The 22,815-nt window shown below is 31.0% G+C and overlaps 3 protein-coding genes and 1 pseudogene across 3 annotated transcripts; 3 read left to right on the forward strand and 1 right to left on the reverse strand.

Annotated features, from left to right (window-relative positions):
• Positions 1–1,496: 1,496 nt before the first annotated feature.
• LOC11414976 (malonyl-coenzyme A:anthocyanin 3-O-glucoside-6''-O-malonyltransferase) lies at positions 1,497–3,207 on the reverse strand. Its single transcript, XM_003597051.3, has one exon. It carries the CDS (start codon positions 3,204–3,206, stop codon positions 1,662–1,664), a length of 1,545 nt encoding a protein of 514 aa, XP_003597099.3. The 5' UTR covers position 3,207; the 3' UTR covers positions 1,497–1,661.
• Positions 3,208–12,152: 8,945 nt separating this feature from the next.
• LOC25487566 (malonyl-coenzyme A:anthocyanin 3-O-glucoside-6''-O-malonyltransferase) lies at positions 12,153–12,692 on the forward strand. Its single transcript, XM_024777154.1, has one exon. The coding sequence runs from the start codon at positions 12,153–12,155 to the stop codon at positions 12,690–12,692; it is 540 nt and encodes a 179-aa protein (XP_024632922.1).
• Positions 12,693–12,957: 265 nt separating this feature from the next.
• LOC112419152 (anthocyanin 5-aromatic acyltransferase-like) lies at positions 12,958–13,759 on the forward strand (annotated as a pseudogene).
• Positions 13,760–20,139: 6,380 nt separating this feature from the next.
• Positions 20,140–22,017, forward strand: LOC11427752 (coumaroyl-CoA:anthocyanidin 3-O-glucoside-6''-O-coumaroyltransferase 1). Its single transcript, XM_003597053.4, has one exon. The coding sequence runs from the start codon at positions 20,159–20,161 to the stop codon at positions 21,698–21,700; it is 1,542 nt and encodes a 513-aa protein (XP_003597101.3). The 5' UTR covers positions 20,140–20,158; the 3' UTR covers positions 21,701–22,017.
• Positions 22,018–22,815: the final 798 nt, after the last annotated feature.

The raw sequence follows: 22,815 nt of genomic DNA on the forward strand, positions 1-22,815 counted from the left end.
TGTTGATTCTAGTGTTTCCAAACTTCATGATAATAAAGTGGACACCATGCCATATTTTTTAATCGAAGATAGGTGGAAAGTCTGAGATGATATGATTAATTGGGTTCACCGACAAGCAATAAAGGCAGAATTTACAATGATTATAGTAAAATTCAATTACCAAAAATCAATTTTATTGTTGGCTTGTGAAAGAGTGGTGAATATAAAGAACCCAAGAAGAAGAAATTGAAGCTTGAGACACGGGTTAAGTAAATGTGGACGTTTGTTTAGGTTGTGTGGTTATTTAAAGAAGGAATATAATCAATGATGGTTGACTATTCTCAATGGAGTTCACAACTATAAAATGGAGCCAAAGTTAGAAGTGTTGGGTCATGAGGGAAGCCCAGGGGACCGTTCACATTGAGGAGAGACACACCACACTTTTAACCAAAATCTTAAGGCAATGGATTTATGAGTCTTCTTACTTATAAGGTTTTTAGCCTTTACTTTTCTATTCAATGTGGGACATATAACTCACATTTGCACACAATACTCCCCCTTAAGTATGAGTCCATCTATTCATCATGTTATGCTTCCCTTTAAAGCGGAAGCTCTCTTACTTACTTGTATCGTCGTTGCTGATTTCTCCGCAGTGGAACGACACAATGAGTCACTTGCTGCTTGTACCGTTGTTTCGCTTTCTGCACAACAGACTGGTTGCCTTGGTAGTACCCTTCGTCGAAGGAGGTTCTGACACCACTGTTGGGTCATGAGGAGAGCCCGAGGGACTATGTTAAAGAAACACCACACTCTTACCCAAAACCTTAAGGCAATGGGTTTATGTGTTCTTTTACTTTTAAGGTTTTCAACTTTTATTTTTCTATCCGATGTGGGACATATAACTCAAACTCGCACACAACAAGAAGGTCACCTTCTTGTGGATGAATTAACTGAGAATGACAAGATGGTTATTGCTGACCAAACATAGAATTTGGTGCAGGCTAAGCATATTCTCATCAATTTGAAGGGTAAAAAGAAAAAGGCTTAAATATGTATTTCATCCTTGCAATTAAGGGTCGTTTAAAAATTGGTCCCTGTATTCGCTAATCCTTGCAAACTAGCCTTGCAATCATTAATCATTTAAAATTTCATCCTTTGACCAACTTAATCACTGCCACGTCACTAATTTGATAACGTGGCAATCACTGCCACACATGAAATTCCAATTTTGCCCTTAAGAAGAGGACAAAATATTGAAGAAAGAATTGGAAACCCAGGAGTAAAATTGAAATTTCATGTGTGACAGTGATTGTCACGTCATCAAATTAGTGACGTGGCAGTGATTAAGTGGGGAGAGGGACGAAATTTTAAATGATTAAACAATGCAAGTGTAAATTGCCAGGATTAGCGATTACGGGAACCATTTTTTAAACGACCCATAATTGCAAGGATGAAATACATATTTAATCCAAAAGAAAATATTTTTTGACAAAATTAAAGCAAGTGTACAATGCAGATGAAAGATTCTGAAAGTCAATTAGAGATGACAATTCAGAGATACAAATGTTTAGCTGGGCTGTAGTTTTATACATTGTCGATTGTTTAGAACAGTGTTCCAAAAGAATTTCTCAAAATAAAAAAAAAACGCATAAACTAATTAAGAGACAATGGTAGCACCTTTGTTAGCATTTCAAAGCTTCAAGTCCATGTTCAATTACAGCACAAAAATATTCAAATTCTCCACTTTTAAACACCAACCCAACCTCAAGACCACCTTCTCTATCTCCACTTTCAGCAATAGACATACACTTAAACGAATGCACCATTTCAACTTTAACAGGTCTACCAAATCCAAAATCAGTCTCATAAACATTAAACTTAGGTGATCCTGTTACCAACAATACACTTCCCACCTCATACATCTTCTTAAATGTATCCCTCCATTCTCCTACATCTTTAAAAGGTTCATTTTTCATTTCACTTATTGCCCTTTCAATTTCTTTAACACCATTCACAAAACCATCTTCCCCCTTCATAACCTTTCTCTTCACAGTTGCATGACATAATGTTAAACAATTTCCAAAATACCCCTCTGGTATTTTGTACCCAAGTCTATCTCTACAATCACCTGCAAAACGAAAATACTCTTCTTTTTCATCATCATCATTATCATTTTCATTTCTATATCTTGTTTTAACCAAACTAGACCAAATGAAACCACAAGTTACAACAAATTTAGATAACAATTGTGGCGCTTGAACTTCATGATCATTTTTCTTCCATTGATTAAGTGCCCATATTTTCATTCTCTCAATTTCCTCTTTTGCAAAAACAATAGTTGCTTTTACATACTCTTCTTCACTAGTTTGACCAATGAGTTTCTCTTTCCATGTTTTTCTTTCTTCAAAATAATCTCTTAAGAAAACATTTTCAAGCCCTTTTGGGTCCCTAAAAATTTTTCTATCAAAACAAGGTGTTGACTTCAAGTCAACTACTTCACAATTTCTATGCATAAAAGACCAAGATTTCATGAAATGACTACAACAACTATCATCCATTACATGACAATATGTGATTGCAATGCAAAGACCATGGTTAGGGAAAACAGAAGCTTGCAAAGCCAACAAAGGGAAAATGAATGTGTTATTTTCAATGTCATTATCATCATAGGTTGTTTTGTGTGTTAACTTTGGAACAAGATGATTATAGTCTTTAAGATTTTTGGGATGGTGATTGGCTGAAAGATGGTTGAAATTCGCCGAGGTTTCGATGACGGTAAAGGTGACAGAATCTTTTTGAGTGTAGAGGATAAAGGGTTTGTGGGGTGGTGGTGGAGAGATTAGATTTCCAGCAAGAGGGAAGAAATGTTGAAGAGTAAGAGAAAGAGAGTGTTTGAGAGATGGAAGTGTTGTTTTGCAAAAATGAGTTGTTGAATGAGGAAAGTGATAGAAGAATTGGCGTCTAACATAGATTGGACCAGCTAAAGGCAAGTCAAGGAATGTGAGAGGAAGAGAAATTGTTGCTGTAGATGATGGAATAATTAGAGTTTGTTCAATAAGTTTAAGATCTTGTTGTGTAGGAGATGCCATTTGTGAAAATGGAAGGATGTGATGCAAGCTGTTTAGGAGTAGCAACATTTTCAAGAGATGTAATGCATGTATAAAGTATAATTTAAAGGAAATTGCTGAATAGCTCAAATGAAATTCAAACGAAAAGAAACATGACATTATGGTATACTTTTAAATTTTTTTTATATATGTTATTTGCAAGGGTTAAATAAGGAAATAGCCCTCCTAAATAGACCAACATTTGATTTTACTCCCTCTAAAATATTCCTTAGGTTTTCGGTCCCTCTAAAAATTTTCATCCATGAAATTAGTCTCTGCTCTACATTGAGAACATGGACGAAATTTTTTGAAGAGGACCAAAAGCCTAAGAAATATTTTAGGAGGACTAAAACAAAATGTTGGTATATTTAGTGAGACTTTTTACTTATTTAACCATATTTGCAACTATTTAAATAGACACATACAAGGGCACAAACATTTTTGTCAAAAAGTATGCACACTTGTATAATATATTTGTTCTTTTTCCGGTTGTGAATGAGTCAAGTTCTTCGCAAGGGGTGGGAGCAAACATGGAAATTTCGGAAATATTAGTGAAAGACTCAAGTCGTCGTTTCGCTGTTTTTTGCTGTTTTTATTCCGATGGCAAAAGTCATGGGGTTTTGTCCTATAGTTAAGACGTGCAGGCAGGGTAGTAATTACAAGCCATATCCTATCCTTTTATTATTTTGTTTTCCCTATTTTCACTCATTCACAAAATTAGTCTCCTATTTTAAAATCATCGAGTTTTGGTTATTTTATTAAACTTTTGTACTATATTGGTGAAACTGAAGTTAAAATTGTAATTTTTAATGAGTTTTGTTGTAATTTTAAGAGTGTTGATCACTTTACATCATCAAATCATATAATCATTTTGAAGTGCAAAAGTCTTATGAAAAATGAATCAAAATTAAATGATTTTAAAATATGGGGATCAATTTCATGATTGAGTAGAATAGAGGTCAAAAAGTGTAATTAAACCTTTTAATTATAATTTTCATCAAACTAAAGATTTAGTCAAGATATCGGTTGATATTGATAGTCATTAATTGTGATTCTATTCTTCAAATGATGACGGTAATGAAGGAGTTATGTCCCTCAACTACAAGTTTCATAGCTACTCAAGTAGATCGTTGAGTACGTTGTTTTTGGAATTTCAATTACTAAAATAAGAAATACAAGTAAAAATAAAGATAAAGATAAAGTTAAAAAGGTAAAGAGATAAACTTGTGTAAATAGTTTAAGTTTGTTTGATTGATTGTGAGTCTATCCATTTTACAAGATGAGTATTTATAGGCAAAACTATTTCTAATGGTCAAACGACATGACCTACAGTGTTTAGTCTTGTTTGAATATTTATGTGAATAGTGCGTAAGTTTTTCTTTATTGATGAAGTGTTTGGTGCCCCATGTCCGGCTGATTGTTCTCCACTTAACAACGTGATCAGCAGCCTCCAATCCCTCGAAATGTGCATTTTTGCTCATCACTCTTTGTGGTTAGTGACACTATGATAACAACGTGATCAACATTCTTCAATCCCTTAAAACGTGCATTTTTGCTCATCGCTCTTTGCAGTTTGTGACGCTATGATAAAATCTAAAAACCTTTTCGATCCAACTTTTTCTTCTATAATTACAATTAAGCTAGTCAAAGCCAACATATAATTTATCTACATTTCATTCATGCTAAACAACACGTCCACACATATGAGCTACATATACAATAAATCAATTTTACATACACTGACGACAACCTCTTCACCCACTCACTTTTTACTTTAGATTTAGAACATTCCCACTGTTTCCCTATATGTGTGGCTAAGGTTTAGTCATAGAGATAAAAGATCTTGCATAATTTGGATTAATAATTATTGTCAGGTTTATTCCTATATTCAAGTGCCTTTTGTTGGTGCATGAAAAAACGTCAAAGAGAGACACAATGCTAAACTTTTTTTTTTAGGGAAGAGACAATGCTAAACTATACAGCCAATTTGTACAAGGGTGCATATTCGTTATACATTCGCGAAATAATTTTCGTTATATCTAGCATGCTCTTTTCTATGGGAAATGATAGATACAGTGACAAAATGTATCAAGAAATTTTTTAGACAATGTATTTACTAACACATTTCCATAATTACCTCCTTTGATTTTCGACAAATCACAAATTTAATTGGTTGAAACCTTTTCTTGATAAATTTTTGATAAAAACTCTCTAGATAAATAGCAATGCTCTTTTTCTATATATTAAATAGGCCAATTGTTAGGTTTGATAGGCTTATATATGTACCCAAGTCAAACCTTTTTAGAAGCTTAAGCATGAATCTTTTTGCAAAAAGGCTAGGTCATGCCTTAAACAAGCAAGGTCATAGACCCCTGTCGAACGGTCTGACCTATTTTCACCCTTAGATTGTAAAAGTGCCTGACATGAAGCATGTACTTGTCGCAACGGTTTCAAAATGTACCTGAAAGGGGAACCGATTGAAGGGTAACATACTTTTTAAATTGGAATGAAACACAGCCGATGTCAAAAGACTTTTGCAATAGATGTAAAAACGTCTTCCTTGTGAATTAAAAATTCCAGTCTTACATTCCTCTATGTGGTTATAATATATTTTGACCAAATTAGGAAAATATTTGTAAGGTCTCAACCACAAAAAAAATAATTTATTTATATACACATATAAAAATATACATCATTTAATTATTTTCATCCACTATCTTTTTATCTTGTCAAAAAAAAAAAATCTACTATCTTTTTATTTGTGTCACTAAATGAAATTTATTTTTTGTTAGGATCAAAGAAGACTTTCTTTCTTAATCTGTCCAAAAAAAAAAAAAAAAAAGACTTTCCTAATAAATCATATGAGAAAATTATTGTAAAACCTTCCACACAATCTGCACAAGAATGCATTAAAAGATAATAATCGTACAATTGCAATTTCCAATTACATGTTCCTCCATATGGTTGTCAATTGTTGAGAAATATGGTAGACCCCAACAAAGATAACAATAAAATGAGAGAAATAAAAAATCTGAAAGGGAATAGGAAACGAAGAAAGAGGGAGGAAGAAGAGAAGGGAGAAGATTCCCTCCTGTGAAATTATCTATAGTTTCCTCTTCAGTCAAAGATCAAAATCATTAAATATTAGGTATATATTCCGTGCGTTGCACGGATTTGATTAGAATACATAAAATATGTTTATAAATGAGAAAATTAATAGTTTTGGTTAATTAGTATAATCACTTATATAATTTAGTGACAAAATTTGTTTTAAAATTATATAAAAAAAATAAGAGAATTGTTTAGAAGACAATGTTTATTGGTTTAGATAGTAAATTTGATAAATATATGTTTTCAAGACGATTAATATAGTTGTTCTCGGTCCCATAATTTTGAATAACTTTGGGTGATAAATATTTTTTTTATTGAATATAATAAATTTGAATATTTGATAGATCTATTGAATTATTCTTTGATTTAAAAAATTACTATTAAAATATTTTAAAATTTTTCTCACATCAACTGAATATAGAATACATGGAATAGATAAAAATTACTTTTAACATAGACGATGTGTCATTCATTTGTATTAGAAATTAAAGTCAAAATCATAAAATAAAATAGAGATTGTAGTTAATGGTTTAAATTTATTTTTGTTGAATTGTTTTTCTTAATGAATTGTCCTACCCTTTATCCTCAATAAATTTTAATCTTTACCATATACATTCATTTAGTGTTTCCTACGCAAGCAACTGCATATGTGTAACTTGCATCATATTCTTCAACCATGCTTCTCTATATCTTTATTATTATTTTTTATGAAAAAATAGTTGACACTTGTCTTGACATTTATAAACTAAAATAGTGTTTTTTTTTATATATGTAAGATATAGTCTTCCATATTTAATTTGTAATATTTGAATGAAAACAGATTGAACTTTTACTTCCTCATGTTCTACATTGTTGATATTTATATAAAGATTCTATTTTTAGACTATACAAAAAAAAGTAGTTTTAATTTATTCCGTCACTGAGTAAATTGAGTCATATCATAAAAACCCAAAAATAAAAGGGACTAAATTATTCAGTCACCGAGTAAATTGAATCATATCATAAAAACCAATGAATAGTCAAGAAATGAAGAATGAAAAAGAGGAGAGAAAAACTATAATATAAATATTTTCTTGAATAAATATAAAATATTTTATAAAATTATATTGATCATTTTATTTTGTCATTTCTAATATCATTTTACCATTCAATACTATGTTCTATAATATTTTTCCATTCAATATCATGACAAAAACATATTCATATTTTTAGTTTTGGTTAATTAATTTACCATTCAATATCTAATAATATTTTTCTACTAAAAAATGTAAATGACAACATTTCATGACAAAAACATATTCTTTCAAAAAAAAAAAAAAGACAACAAGAAAATATTGTCACATCCACGTTGAGGAATAAAATAAAAAAGTTAGAAAAGTAAACTAATAAGCAATATATCGATAAAAAAAAAATGTATAGCCAAAATATTTTTCTAATCTAAGTAATTTGAGTCTCTATCATATCATTGATTAGAAACCAATGAATAATCAAGAGATATGCAAATAAATAAACTAATAACCAATGAATGTATATTTTGCATATTTCTTATTAGCCTAATCAATGTTATTCATTATTGATTAAAAGGCTAATAAAAAATATGCAAAATATACATTAAAAGGGGGTGTACGGTTTCACCTTTCATTAGTACAGCAACATTCACTCATTTTACTTGGGATAATGATACATATTTTAAAATAGTTAATTGAAAGTTACAATGTGAAGCAATCAAATGAGTGTACACAATATATGAATTAAAATCTCACGTTAATGTAATTGAATAGCAACATATATACACAACAGTTAACTAAAGAATATAAAAAGTCACCAACTAAATAAGAATGAATGAGATTTTTTTGTTGCTAAGAGAAGGTGTGGAGCTATTTTAGATGTGCCACATTAGCACAATGGAAGCATAAGAACAATCCAAGGTTCTATTACAAAGATATATAGATAGATAGATAGAGTTCCAAAGGCAATTTCCATTATACTTATAAAGATGATTAATTTGTATAATCTCTTCAATTTTGGAACGCCTATACATGGAATCGTTAGAACGGGGGCTTTAAATCAGCCCTATATATAATAGCACAAAAGGAGATACTATACTATAATACAGTGAAATAAGAAGGGGTGGCCGATTTTTGTAACTTAAGTTTAACTACATCATTACCATCATCATTCTCCATTATTAATTATTAGATTAGATAGAATTTGAGAGGGATTAAGTCCTTTTTTTTCTTCTTCTTAAATGTTATGTAAGAAAAAAAAATTAGAGGAAGCTTATGTAATATATTGACATTCAATGTTACACTAAGTAATTTAAGTGGAATGAAAAGTTTTCAAGAGAGTGGAAAGTTTTAAGGGGTGGAAAGTTGTCTAGTTACATGAGAATAATTACATAAGCTTCTTCACAAAGTTTACATGAGAATGACTCAAGTTTACTTTACATTATAGAAGAAGAAGACATGAACATATAGATAAATAAACAGATAGAAAGATATGAAGGATTTCAAAGCAATTCTTGTGAGGTAACAAATATTAGTCGACAAATAAAAACAATAAAACAAACAATTTTATATACTTATACATTAAAATTCATGTAATTAAATAGGTGATAAAATACAAACCTTGTTGCAAAGGAACTCTCTCATATCTAATTCCAAAAACAACGAAAAACACATTGAAATACAGAACGTAAAGACAATAGGAGTTTTACCATGCAATGTATGGAGTGAAATATACAGCTATATCATAGATCGGGGAAATAAATAAAAGGAATGAGATAATGACTAAAAAAGTAGATATAATTTCGTTGGAATAATTTCAGATATTACCAAAAATTAGTTGATAAATATAACCATCCACCATATTACAAAATCAGCAAAAATAGTTAACATAAAAGTCAAAAGATCACCGATACAAAGTTAAACTAAAATCATAATGAAAAAACTTCTATTTTAATGTATGATGATAACCACCTTTTCACATAAGAAGCACCCTTTCAAAAACTGTCCTTTTTCGAAAACCCTACAAAGAAAGGATATCCATTAGATAACAAAATATTAGAAAGAAATGTACATGAAGTTGGAAGAGAAAAATAAAAACTACCAAAAAAAGAAATTGGTAATATAAATACGATATACCTTATGGCTTATGCATGTGTTTGAATGAAATATGGTTATCCCATGGTTATTTCATGGGATAGACAAAAATCCACCTCCTTCATTCTCCTCCAAATATTCTTCACCCTTTGGAAAAATGAGTAATCAAGTTTTTGCATGTTCTTGCAATGATTTTTATAGAAAATAAAATTATGCACTAAATTTGTTCAATTTGTAGGTTATCAATATAAAATAATGAGTAGTGGAAAGAGCTAAATAAATTAATTGGAAGTTACATAATAATTTGTAGGTTATAAATAAAAAAATGAGTAGTGGAAGGAATCACACAAATTAATTGGAAGTTACATAATAAAGAAGGCAATGGAAGTTACATAATAAAGAAGGCAAAAATGAAGGAAAAAGACAGCCACATGGTGAATGCTTAGAAAATTAGTTAGAGAGGGGGGCATTGGTGAGGTGACACATAGGAAAAATGTAGCTTAGAATACATGTATATATAGATATAGATAGATAGATAGATAGATAGATAGATATAGATAGATAGATAGATACTATCTCTCTGTTTTTTTTTTTTTTTGGTACAAGAGTGGGCAAAGCCCATACTATCTCTCTTAATTATAACATTTAATTGCTCATGTGTATTTTAATAGTTAGGATTTCCCTGAATCTTCCAATCACTCGAGAGGATCCATTTCCTGAAGGAAAAAGGATGTAATGAGGAGGGTCATCTTTACAAGGAGATGAGACAAATCATTTATGGTTACTATTCTCTTTGTTGGGATCTACCATTCTACGTCTCAACTAAACCTTTATTGAATTGCATGAAAATATATTAAATGAAAATTATATTTGAACACACGTATTCTCTCTGGTCTCAAATGTAAGAAAAATAAAATAAAATGGGTGGTGTCAAATATAAGAAAAAGTATAATAAAATGAACTTATTAAATGCCACAATTTTAAGTTTACCCTCATTAAACTCACCTTATTAATGTCATTACTACTCCAAGACAAGGGTAAAACTGAAAAAATATCACTTTTATAATGATTTAAATGTGGTCAATCCACTTTCTTAATATTTATGTTTTTTTTTTTGTTTCTTACATTTAAGACTGGAGGGAGTATTCTTTATCAGGTGTGATAAATATGATGTGTTTGTGATGTGACAAAAAGAGAGAGAAAGAAAGAAAAAATGTTGAACCATGTCAAGAAGTTAAAGATGTTTAAATATAACCACTCTCTTGTATTAAAAAGATGGATCATGCTAACATGTATCTTAATAATACATATTAAGGATTCTATAAAAAGAAAATATTTATTGAAAAAAATTAAATTTCAATTTTTTGTTACATAAATTGGCTCAATTTTCAATACAAAATTTTCATATTAAGTTCCTTAATATTTGTCTTTATTAGCATTTCCCTAAAAAGATGATAAACAAGACAAAAATTTCAATGATATCTTCTCCATCTAGTTCTTTTATAGTCATGCTAACTAGTGCCTCTGGACACTAATTAAGAAAGAAAAATGTTAACCGGTGCCTTTCAGACACGGGTTAAGAAGACTAATATAATAAAAAATGTATAATCAAACTTTTAAAATTATATAAAAAAATACTCTTTTGAATACACTTTTGTTTTCCTTAATTAGTGTCTTGGGCACTTTGTTACCATTTCCTTTTTAACAAAGAACGCTGATACACAGTGCGAAGAATTTTATCCCGACAAATCAAGAATGTTGATGTGCTCAATGAAGATAGGTTCTAAACTTCGAAATTGGTGAAATAAAAGCGGTGGTTGTGCTATAGAATAAGGCAAATTCTATGGTACATCCAATATCACGAGAACATGTCTCGCGAATCCTTCCCGACTGAACACCACATCATGCTCATTTTTTCCACTAATTCCGGATTAAAGTGACACAACAGTTTTTTCTATTTTTTTAATAACGTAAAAACCATCTTAGTAAAATTACAAGAAAAGAAATTTCGCTTGATAGAGTAATGTTGTGCTATAAGTTTGGTCGAAGCAATAAAAAACATATGTTGGGGGAAAATTTCTTGGAAAATTCTATGGTGAAGTTATAAAAATGATTTTTTGGTGAAGTTAACACTATAACATAAAAAATGTAACGAGTAACACCCCACCGTTTGTACAATGACATCAAAAGTTCAGTCCTCATAGTATCATCAATTCATCAGATTAACAAGAATACACTTAATCTAATTTTATCCTACCTTGTTATAAGCGTAACACCCCCCACAAAGTGTAACACTTAAAACTATCGCATAATATCATTAACTCTGTTTGCATGTTAAAGATTCCAATGATAAAATAACACATGTAAGTCCAAGATGTTGCAAGAATTACTGGATGAATTACTATTGATCATTAATCAGTAATTAACAATTTAAAAATGAAATCAAACATTAAAATCAAAATTAATTTTTTCAAAAAAGTCAATTTTCTAGCTCTAGCATGGAGCTCCCAAAATTCTTTGATATTTTTAGCATTATTCTTTTAACAATGATACCTTTAGCATTATTCTTTAACAAATATTGTCAGAGGGACAAGTGGAGAACAAATTCCAAGTTGTGTTCTCTGTATCCGATTATATATTTTTCTTGTGACAAAACAATGAAGAGCATGAGCAACACACATGTCTTATCTAGTCTTACGTGGGACCAATAATTTGTAACAAATTTCAAATTGAGTAGTCTTTCTCGACTTCTCCTTCTCATTCCACAACAACACAAAACATGAACAACACAAACACAAACACAAACACAAACATAACTTACGAGACCAAATTCAATCACAACAACACAGTTATGATGAAGGTAATAGAACATAGCCAAGTTGCACCACCACCAAATTCACTTCCATCACCAACAACACTCCCTCTCACCTTCTTCGACATTTCATGGTTTTACTGTCAACCCACTGTTAAACGTATCTTCTTCTACCACTTTCCTCACCCAACTCATCACTTCCTCCAAACAACACTTCCTATTCTCAAACACTCACTTTCCTTAACCCTTCAACACTTCTTTCCCTTCACCTCCAACCTCATCATCCCTCCAAATTCCCATAACACTCCTCCTTTCATACGTTACCTTGATGAAGACTCTATTTCCTTCACTGTAGCTGAATCCTCAGCAGACTTCAACATCCTCGTATCTGATTCACAAGATGCTCAAAACTGGCACCATCTCGTTCCAAATTTACCTCCACCTCGTACCGAACAAGACAACATTCGTGTTATCCCTATAATGTCTATTCCAGTCACTGTTCTTCCAAACTCCGGGTTCTCTATTTGCCTCAGTTACAACCATGTTGCTGCATACGGAAAATCGTACTTCATCATTTCATGAAATTTTGGGCTTCTCTTTCAAAAGCCATAGCAAAAAATAACAATAATTTGTCTGATCTTGATCTTCCTTCCCATGAAAGGCATAGATTACTTAAAGATCCAAAGGCTCCTAAACTCGCCTACTTGCAAGAAATACAAGATTATGTATTAAAAAACATGGAATTCACAAGTCTCGTTCGAGATGGAGCTTACGCTAACAAGGTACGAACTAGTTTAGTATTGAGTCGTGAAGAAGTTCAGAAACTAAAGAAATGGGTTGTTGATAAAAGTAAAGAAATTAAACAACGCCGCACATGTCAACATTTGTTGTAACATGTTCCTTGATTTGGTTTTGTATGGTAAAATCAGAGCAAAGCAAAAGTGATTGCGTTGGTGATGATGATCTAGTCTACTTCATGTTCTTTGCAGATTGTCGTGACCGTTCTGAATTTTCATTAGCTAAATCTTATTTTGGAAATTGTGTTGCCTCTTATAACGTGGTTGTAAAAAGGGGTGAGTTAGTTGAAAAAGATGGTATTGTTGCAGCAAATGCTATTTAAAAGAAGATAAGAGATTTTAAGAGTGATGCTTTGTTAGAAGCTGAAACGTTGATACCTGATTATATGGAATTATTAAAACCTGGTAACTCATTTGTAGTGGTTGCTGGGTCACCTAAACTTGATGTTTGTGAGACTGATTTTGGGTGGGGAAAACCAAAGAAATCTGATGCAGTGCATATTGATTCGTTCCGTTCGATTTCTCTTTCTGATTGTAGAGATGGTGGGAGGTTGGTTTGGCTCTTGAGAGGTCTCAAATGACTGCTTTCATCAATATCTATAAAGAACAATTTGGTGATATTTGTAGCAACTGAATGAAAGAAACTTCTACTATCGTCTCCAGCAGATACATGGTGCAACTCTACCATAGAACAATAAGACTAATCTAAATCATTATCTTTTACATCTAAAACAAATGAAGCCATTCATATACTTGTATTTTTTTTAGTTTTTTGTTTGTTAATCACAAAGTGGAAAACACAATCCAAAAACTTACATGCAAAAGTGCGATTCCTTAACAATTTCGTCCTTTATTTTGTTTTTTCACGTTATTTTTTTTTCTTTTGATCAACTTAAATATGGATTGTTATGATTTAAATCCTTGGTTTTACTTCGATATAAGTTATTAGTATTTAAATATATGGTTTTTCACTCATATTTTTATATAAATTTTTGATTTGATATTTGAAAATTCATTTGTAAATAGGCCAAAGAATAAAAATAACGTGAAAGCAGAAAAAGGAGGTAAAAAACGAAATCATTCTACAAAAAAGAAAATGCAATGAATAAAGTATAAGTTAACTAACAAATATATGGATATAAATTTGCGCATGCTATATCATTATAGGAATTCAATATTTTCTACTTTTCTTTTACTGGAAAAGTTTTTCTACATGAAATCAACAATTTTCTTTGTAGAATTGGCGAGATAGTTAGTCTTGTGGCTATCGTTTACTTAATCTTGACATGATTTTATTTCACATGTATACTGTTTTTTGTGATATTATAGTTAATGCTTGCGTATTACGTTTTTGGATAATATTATTTGTTATATTGAGTTATATTTTATTATGTTATGTCCAAAAGGTATATATGTTCCAAAATCATGTGCCTCCTTGGTGCGGATTCTATAAACCGAATAAGTATTTTACCCACATTGTTTATAGAATCTAAAATTTGTAAATATAATGATGCTCAGACTAATTAAAAATTTGTTGATTGGGGTTTCAGTACAATTCGAATTATATAATCTGAATCACTCAAATACACTATCAATTTATGTGATCTATAATACATTGATAGTTCATGTTGTCCAAAATGCACATAAACTTCTTAAAATTTTATGTTTTTTTGTTCATTTTTAATCCATGCCACATAATAAATAAACATTTATTCAGTATAAATGAACTATAACTTAGTTATTGTTTACTTTAACAAGGGGAAATTCAATCTGTTTAGGATATGTGTTGATGTTACATCGTCTGATTTAAAGGATCAATTTTCCCACATTAACGGTTGTTTCAACGATAAAGACATGGGAAGAGTGGTCAATATTGAGTATAATCGTCCATCGATCGACTCAGATGGAAGCGTTTGCTCTGCCATGATGAAACTTCAGAGAGACGACGATGTGAGAACCATGTTCTTTATTTTGTATAATTAGAAGGAACCGATCGAGATAGATGTTACCTTGATGATATATTTTCATGTTATTCGTGCAAGTTTGATTTACCCCTTGATATACGAAGAAATCAGGGCATGCAGGGAAGAACCGGATAGAGAAATTTGTTTGACTCATCCATGATCTTGTCTATGTTTAATTTGGCAAATTCTATAGTACACTCAAAAATTTGAGTGTATTAGTACACCCAATCAACAAATTAATAGTTAAATGTGTTATTTTTTGAAGAGAAAAATTGTTTTCCATCACCTATAATTATAATAATTAAATCTTATTAACCAAAAACGTCTACGAAATAAAATTTAATTTTTCTGAGTTTTTAGTACTCATAATAGAGAATTTAGATTAATTTTTACAATAAAATGTAAAAAAAATTAGTATGATTTTTATAAATAATGAAATGACATTTTATAAAATATAAATATCAACAAATAGCTCTTTATTCCATAAAAATAATAGTTAATTTAAAATTTTTTGAAGTAGGAGTACCGGTACACCTTAATTTGCGGGTGTACCGTAGAAGTTCCAGTTTAATTTATGTTTCTATTATTTTTGTACTATGTTGTTGTTGCTGAATTTATGTTAAACTGTGTTGTTCTCATCGTTGTAGTTGAAATGTGTTATTGTTGGTGATGTATAATTTGATTGGTGGAATCTTTGTTTAAAATTTTCTCTCGTTTTGTTTTTATAAGTTTGGGTGATTTCGGATTCTACATATAACCTAAAATAGTAAAATCACACTTTGGATTGCAAAATCTAAATGGGGTAAAACGATAATTTCAGAGGGCGCACAAGAGGAGTGGAGGCGATCAGAATTTCTTAAATAATAATTTTTGCTTAAGAAATTTAGGCCTCAAAACGAAGCAATTTGGGCCTCAAGATCGATATATTATGTGCTGAAACTTTTAAGAATCCTTGTTAGTGTTGATACAAAATCCTCTTTTAATGTTTTAAGAATTACAAACCCAATTTTGAATCATAATCTTTTGAGTTTGTTTTTATCATAATCTCAAACATGTGTTGAGAAATCGTGATCCAACAAAAAACCATTCATCATACAAATTGTACTTTAATTCTCAAATCTATTTATTACAATAGTTTGAAAAAGAATTGTAGAAGCATGCCGATGTTTATAATACAGAGTGTAACAGACTGATCTGGTACGGTCAGAAGTTTCTGATAGCAGGATACTGTATTAGATAAACTGATACGAAGTATGTGGACTAAAAGTATATGATTTTAGTGAACCGGATAAATCTCTTGTGTTCTCTTCTCTTCCTTATCTCTTATATCTGTTTAGACTACACACACACTAATCACCTTTATAATATATCTATCGAGAACAATCTGGTCCTAATTAATAATTAAATTAATCCAGAGTGCTCAAGTTCTAAATTAACTTTTAATATCATTTTATCATTTTGATCTTTAATATAATTACTCTCCAGAACAATCTGATTCTAATTAAACAACTAAATTAATTCAGAGTTCTCTGGTCCTATATTCATCATTAACATTAGGCTAAAATATGGTTTTGATCCTTGCAAATATGCCTCATTTTAGTTTTAGTCCCTGTAAAAAAAATTGTTGTTTTTGGTCCCTGCAAAATATTTTGTTTTTGAAAATAGTCGCTGCAGGGACTATTTTCAAAAACAAAACATTTTGCAGGGACCTTTTTCAAAATCAAAAGATTTTGCAGGGACTATTTCTCTAATAAATGGGTTCAGTCATCATATGCCACATGTGCAAATCATCACAAAAGTGGAGTCAGGGACCAAAACCAAAATGAGGCATATTTGCATGGACCAAAAACAACAAAAAAATTTTACAGGGATTAAAACCAAAACGAAGCATATTTGCAGGGACCAAAACCATATTTTAGCCTTAACATTATTATATTATTCTGCTCGCTAATATAATCATTCTCTAGAACATTCCGGTCGTTATTAAAACTACTTAACAAGCTTTTTCTTGAGTATATAAGCATTTTAAAGTTTTAGGATTACATTTAAAAGGATCACAATTCAAATCTTTCTTTCTTACGATGTTTATTGCTACTTCAGTCAATGTTATTTCAAAATTAAAAAATCACAATTTATTTGATAACCGTATAAAAATATATGGGAATCGTCAGGGGTGGCCCTGAGCGCGGCCTTGAGGGGCGGCAGCCCAGGACACCATTTATTTAGGGGCACCAAAATTATTATTTTTGCTTAGTAGTTATATATATATATATATATATATATATATATATATATATATATATATATATATATATATATATATATATAGGGGGCATATCACATGAGAATGAATTTCTTATATGAGAATGATAAGAATGAATCTCAACCATTAGATCAAAATGGATGGATGAGATTAAGAGATTACACATGTGCATCTCCTTATTCTATCGCTTACTGTTCATCTTCTCAAACTCACCTTCTAATGTTATCTCCTGAGTGAAATTCAACTGAATAAACACTAATTAGTTAAAGCCTTAATTCATTAAATTGATTCAATCCAACACAGAAAAATCCATTAGTTAAATGGATTGTTCATATAAGAATTCATCACACCCCACTAGTTAAAACTTTGCTAAGATTTCCATTCTCCGTTGGCAATTCCATCAATAATGGGTTTGTGCCCAAAAACAAAAACAAAAAACGATTTTGTGAATGATTTTTTTTAGAATGGAAATTAAGTAGAAGAAAAACAATCGACTGTTATCATCAATATATTCATTGTAACGTGCCTTGCAAATTGAATTGAAATTTCTGGGTTAGGTTAAGGAAAACGACTAAAGGGTAAATGAGTTCTGGAATATAGCTGAATTGAAATGGTTGAGGATAGCATGAGGAAAGGCATAAAAATTGAAATAATCAAAAGATGTTAAGGAATTTGGAACCGCAAACTCAGGAGAGAGGGAGAAGAAAAATCAGGGACGCGTGAAGGATGGAAAAGAGGAAGAGAATGGTCACATGCTTGGCACATGAGTCATTTAAGTGATGTTTTAATCTAATCCATTGCTTTTAATCCGATGACTACAATTTATTCTCACCATTCTCACATAAGTTACACATTCTCATGTGATATATATATCTTTTTAATTCGCTTTGATTTATTCTCTTGAAAATATATTTTTGGGTAACTTTGATTATAAATGAATATTTTGCAACAAACAATGTAAGGAGAAAAATATTTGAATAATTAAAAGGGCGTAATTTATATGTAGGGGTCGGGGTTCAAACCCCGGACACCCCACTTATTCACCTTGAATTCTAGCCACTAGACTACCTAACAAAAAAAACATAATTTATTATTTCGTACAGGGCACCAAAAATTTTAAGGCCGACCCTGGGAATCGGTTGCCAAAGATAAGGTGTTGTTTGTTTCAGATTTGAATTCGAGTTCTTGTAGCAACTTTCGCATGCCCGCTCCTTCAAATGTGTGAGTTGATTTTTTATTTTTATTTTTACAATCCAAATGTGTGAGATGATTAGTAATAGATGAACTTGATTTAAAATAAAACAAGCCATCCAATCATTAATAATATAATCAATCAAGGAATGGTCGTTTTATCTCATAGTCACACCAAATTGATCAATAAACAAAATTAACATTTTTAATTAATATATTAAAAAAAAAGTGTTGTAATTTTCTTAAATTCTTTACAAATAAAATAAGCTTGCTAAATAAATAATAAACAAAAAAATTACTAAGAAGGACATAAGGCCATGATCACTGTCATCATTCCATAACAATGATTAGAATTTCTGTAAATAGAATTTTTATCTTGAAAATATAAACCGTCACTTTTTATCAAGTAATAATCACATTAATTTTTAATAAAAACTTACTTCTTTTGATGCTTAACCAATACCCCAGAAACACGGGTTAACATTCTCCAAAAAAAATTACTTATTTCTTTCAAATACTATCAATATCCTCATCTTCAAACTAGATATAGTCATTAGCACTATTGTCATCCTCCTCATCAACCTGATCACTAATCCCCTCGTTAAGTCTAGTATTATTAGCAAATTACTTACTCCCTCATCAAACCCATAATTGAAAAACTAATTTCAAAAGCAAAACAAAAAAAAAACCGTGAATGTAAACCTTCAAATTGATGCACAAAGTTGAGATAAGATTCACCTTTAAATTAAAGAGTTAAATATGTTTTTTGTCCTTATAAAATTTTTAAATTTTAAATTTTAATTGCTATAAAAAATTTCGTCAATTTCTGGTCCCTGCATTTTTTGTCGTCATGTTTAGTATGTTATAAAAATCTCTCTTGCAAAAGTTTTTTTTTATTTTTTATCAAGTGATGAATTAAATTTATGCTTATATTTAATTCATATCTTGTTAAAAAATTCTATCTTTTTTTGCAGAAGAGATTGTTATAGTATTATAAACATCTTGATAAAAAATGATTCAAATATGTGAAATATATGTATGATTTGATTTAAAAACAGGGACCATAAGTGGGGGGTAGAAAATTTTTTAACAACCAAAAATTGATGAAAAACTTCATAGGGACTAAAACTTAAAATTTAAAAATTTTATAGGAACAAAAACTATATTTAACCCTAAACTAAATGTTGCACACGATTCTTAGAGAGAAGAAATGTTTAGTTGGTACAACCCTAAATCAAAAAGATTTGAGGGGCACCACACATAAATAATAAAATTTAAAAGAAAAATATTTGTTACATCAGTTAATAAGTTAATATCGTTTGTATCTATGCATGTGTGTCCAAATAAATTCTATTTAGGCTTTTGCTCACGCAGGACTTGCTCCTTAGAGAGACACGACATGCATTACGAGGGCACGCAATGGAGAGAGAGAGGGGGGGACCGATCGAAAGTTATAACATGGTATTCCGATAGTGAATGTGAGGCTAACGAGTGAGAGTGAAGATGGGTGGTGACCGATGAGCAGTGAGCTTTTATTGTTTTTACTTCTCCTTTTCTTTTCTTTTAAGCTTTTTATTTGGAAAAAGATAGGTAGACACCCTTTTTTGATACACCTCTTATGTACACCCCATGTACCAGGGTATTTTAATCATTTCACATCACATTATCACCCCTTTTTATCTCTTCTTTCAATGTTTTTGCCACATGTCACAAATGTGTGTGGATGTAAAAGGGTGTATGCCACCTAAGGTGGTTTATGTATAAAAGCTCTTTTATTTTGAGTTGACAGAGACATAAGTTAAAATATGCCATGTGTAAAATGAGTGGTGCCAGATGAAGGTGATTAAATATCGGGAAATGATGAGACATATTTTCAAGTTCAACTTACTCTTTTCTCATCTCATTTCAAAACAATACAACAACATGAGCAACACAAACATGCTTCATCATCACGAGATCAAATTCTATCATAACGAAACAGTAATTATGAAGGTGATAGAGCAGACTCAAATTTCACCACCACCAAGTTCACTTCCATCACCAACGAGAATCCCTCTCACTTTCTTTGACATTTCTTGGTTTTACTGCAAACCCCCCCTTAAACGCATCTTCTTCTACCACTTTCCTCACCCAACTCATCACTTCCTCCAAACAACACTTCCTATTCTCAAACACTCACTTTCCTTAACCCTTCAACACTTCTTTCCCTTCACCTCCAACCTCATCATCCCTCCAAATTCCCATAACACTCCTCCTTTCATACGTTACCTTGATGAAGACTCTATCTCCTTCACCATAGCTGAATCCTCAGCAGACTTCAACATCCTCATATCTGATTCACAAGATGCTCAAAATTGGCACCCTCTTGTTCCAAATTTACCTCCACCTCGTACTGAACAAAATGGTACATGTATTGTTCCTCTCATGGCCATTCAAATCACCATTCTACCTAACTCTGGCTTCTCTATATGTCTCGCGTTTAAACACGTTGTTGCAGACGGAAAATCACTTCATCATTTCATGAAATTTTGGGCATTTGTTTCCAAAGCTATAACAAACAACAACGAGTTGTCTCTTGAATACTCTCCGCCTCTTGATCTTCCTTCCCATGAAAGAGATAGAGTACTTAAACACCCAACGGCTCCTAAACTCAACTACTTTCAAGAAATACAATATTTTGTATTGGAAATCATGAAATCCACAAGTCTAGTTCGAGATGCAGCTTATGCTAACAAAGTACGAACTAGTTTAGTATTGAGTCGTGAAGAAGTTCAGAAAATGAAGGGATGGATCATTGATAAATGTAAAGACTCAACACCACACATGTCAACTTTTGTTGTAACATGTTCCTTGATTTGGTTTTGTATGGTCAAATCAGAACAAAGTAAAAGTGATCTAGTGTACTTCATGTTTTTTGCAGATTGTCGTGATCGTCGTGAATTTTCATTATCGAAAACTTATTTTGGAAACTGTCTTGCTTCTTATACTGTAGTTGTAAATAGGGGTGAGTTAGTTGGAAAAGATGGTATTCTTGTGGCGGCAAATGCTATTGAACGGAAGATAAGAGATTTCAAGAGTGATGCCTTGTTGGGAGTTGAAACGTTGATGCCTGATTATAGGGAAATAATAAAACCAGGTAACTCTGTTAAAATGGTTTCTGGGTCGCCTAAACTTGATGTTTATGAGACTGATTTTGGGTGGGGAAAACCAAAGAAATCCGATGTAGTGCATATTGATTCGTCCAGTTCGATTTCTCTTTCTGATTGTAGAGATGGTCGAGGTGGAATTGAGGTTGGTTTGGCTCTTGAGAGGTCTCAAATGACTAATTTCATCAGTATCTATAATGAACAACTTGGTGATATTTGTAGCATGTGAATGAAAAAAACTCATACTATCCTCTCCAGCTGCTACATGGTGCAACTCTACCATAGAACTATAAGATTAAGAGAGAGAACTCTAAATCATTATCACATTGTGAATAAAAGAAACTTAAACTTCCATGGTCTCCTTAACGTAATTTTTAGTAACAATTTCGTTAGTTGTATTTTTTTAATGTCATTTCCGTTCTTTTGATCAATTTACATAAATCATGGTATCCTTTATGTTGCATGGATAGACCAGATAAAAAATTTCTTGTAACGATTTTGTGTGGCGTTGAATGTCTAATAATACTATAAATAATGGCTTCATAATTATTCAGTCAAATTTGATTGAGTGGCTATTGGGAAATCTTCATGGAATCTTTTTCTTTCTTAGTAGGTGGCTTGTGATGTTTGTAGTGGTGTTGGGCGGAGGTAGTGATCGGGGCTGGCCCATATACCCATAATATGTGGAATCATTTTCTATATTTTTTAAAAATGAATATTTATTTATTTTATGATTATTTGTTCTTTCATGTAAGCCTCTTTTCCTAGCTGTCACGAGACTCTAAGACTTTGTTTGCGAGTTTTGAGGGGAAAGAAATGAAAGGCTAAGGAGGGGAATGGAAGGAAAGGGAGGGAAGGGAGAAAGGAGGGAAAACCTTCCCCTTGTTTGGGAGTTAAAAAGCCAATAAAGAAAGGAGATGGAGGGCTTATGTTATAATTTTACTATTTTACCATTTTTCTTCTTAAAATCAATACATTGTTATACTTCGTAATTTAACTTCTAATTTATTCAAAACAACTTATCGCATGAAAAACAAATTATTAAGATCTATTTTTAAAAAACAACTTATTCAAAACAACTTATTTATAAAAAATAAAAAGCTTATTACAATCACTTTTTAAAAACAACTTACTTATACAAAACAACTTATTACAGCCTCTTTTTAAAAAATAGCTTATCTTATGAAAAACAAATTATTACGATCTTTTTTTAAAAAACAACTTATTCAAAATAGCTTATTTATACAAAACAGCTTATTATGACCTCTTTTCAGAAAAACAGCTTATTCAAAACAGCTTAATACAATATCTTTTTCAAAAACAACTTATCCAAAATAGTTTATG

The sequence above is a fragment of the Medicago truncatula genome, chromosome 2 (genome assembly GCF_003473485.1).
Source record: "Medicago truncatula cultivar Jemalong A17 chromosome 2, MtrunA17r5.0-ANR, whole genome shotgun sequence".
NCBI lineage: Eukaryota > Viridiplantae > Streptophyta > Magnoliopsida > Fabales > Fabaceae > Medicago > Medicago truncatula.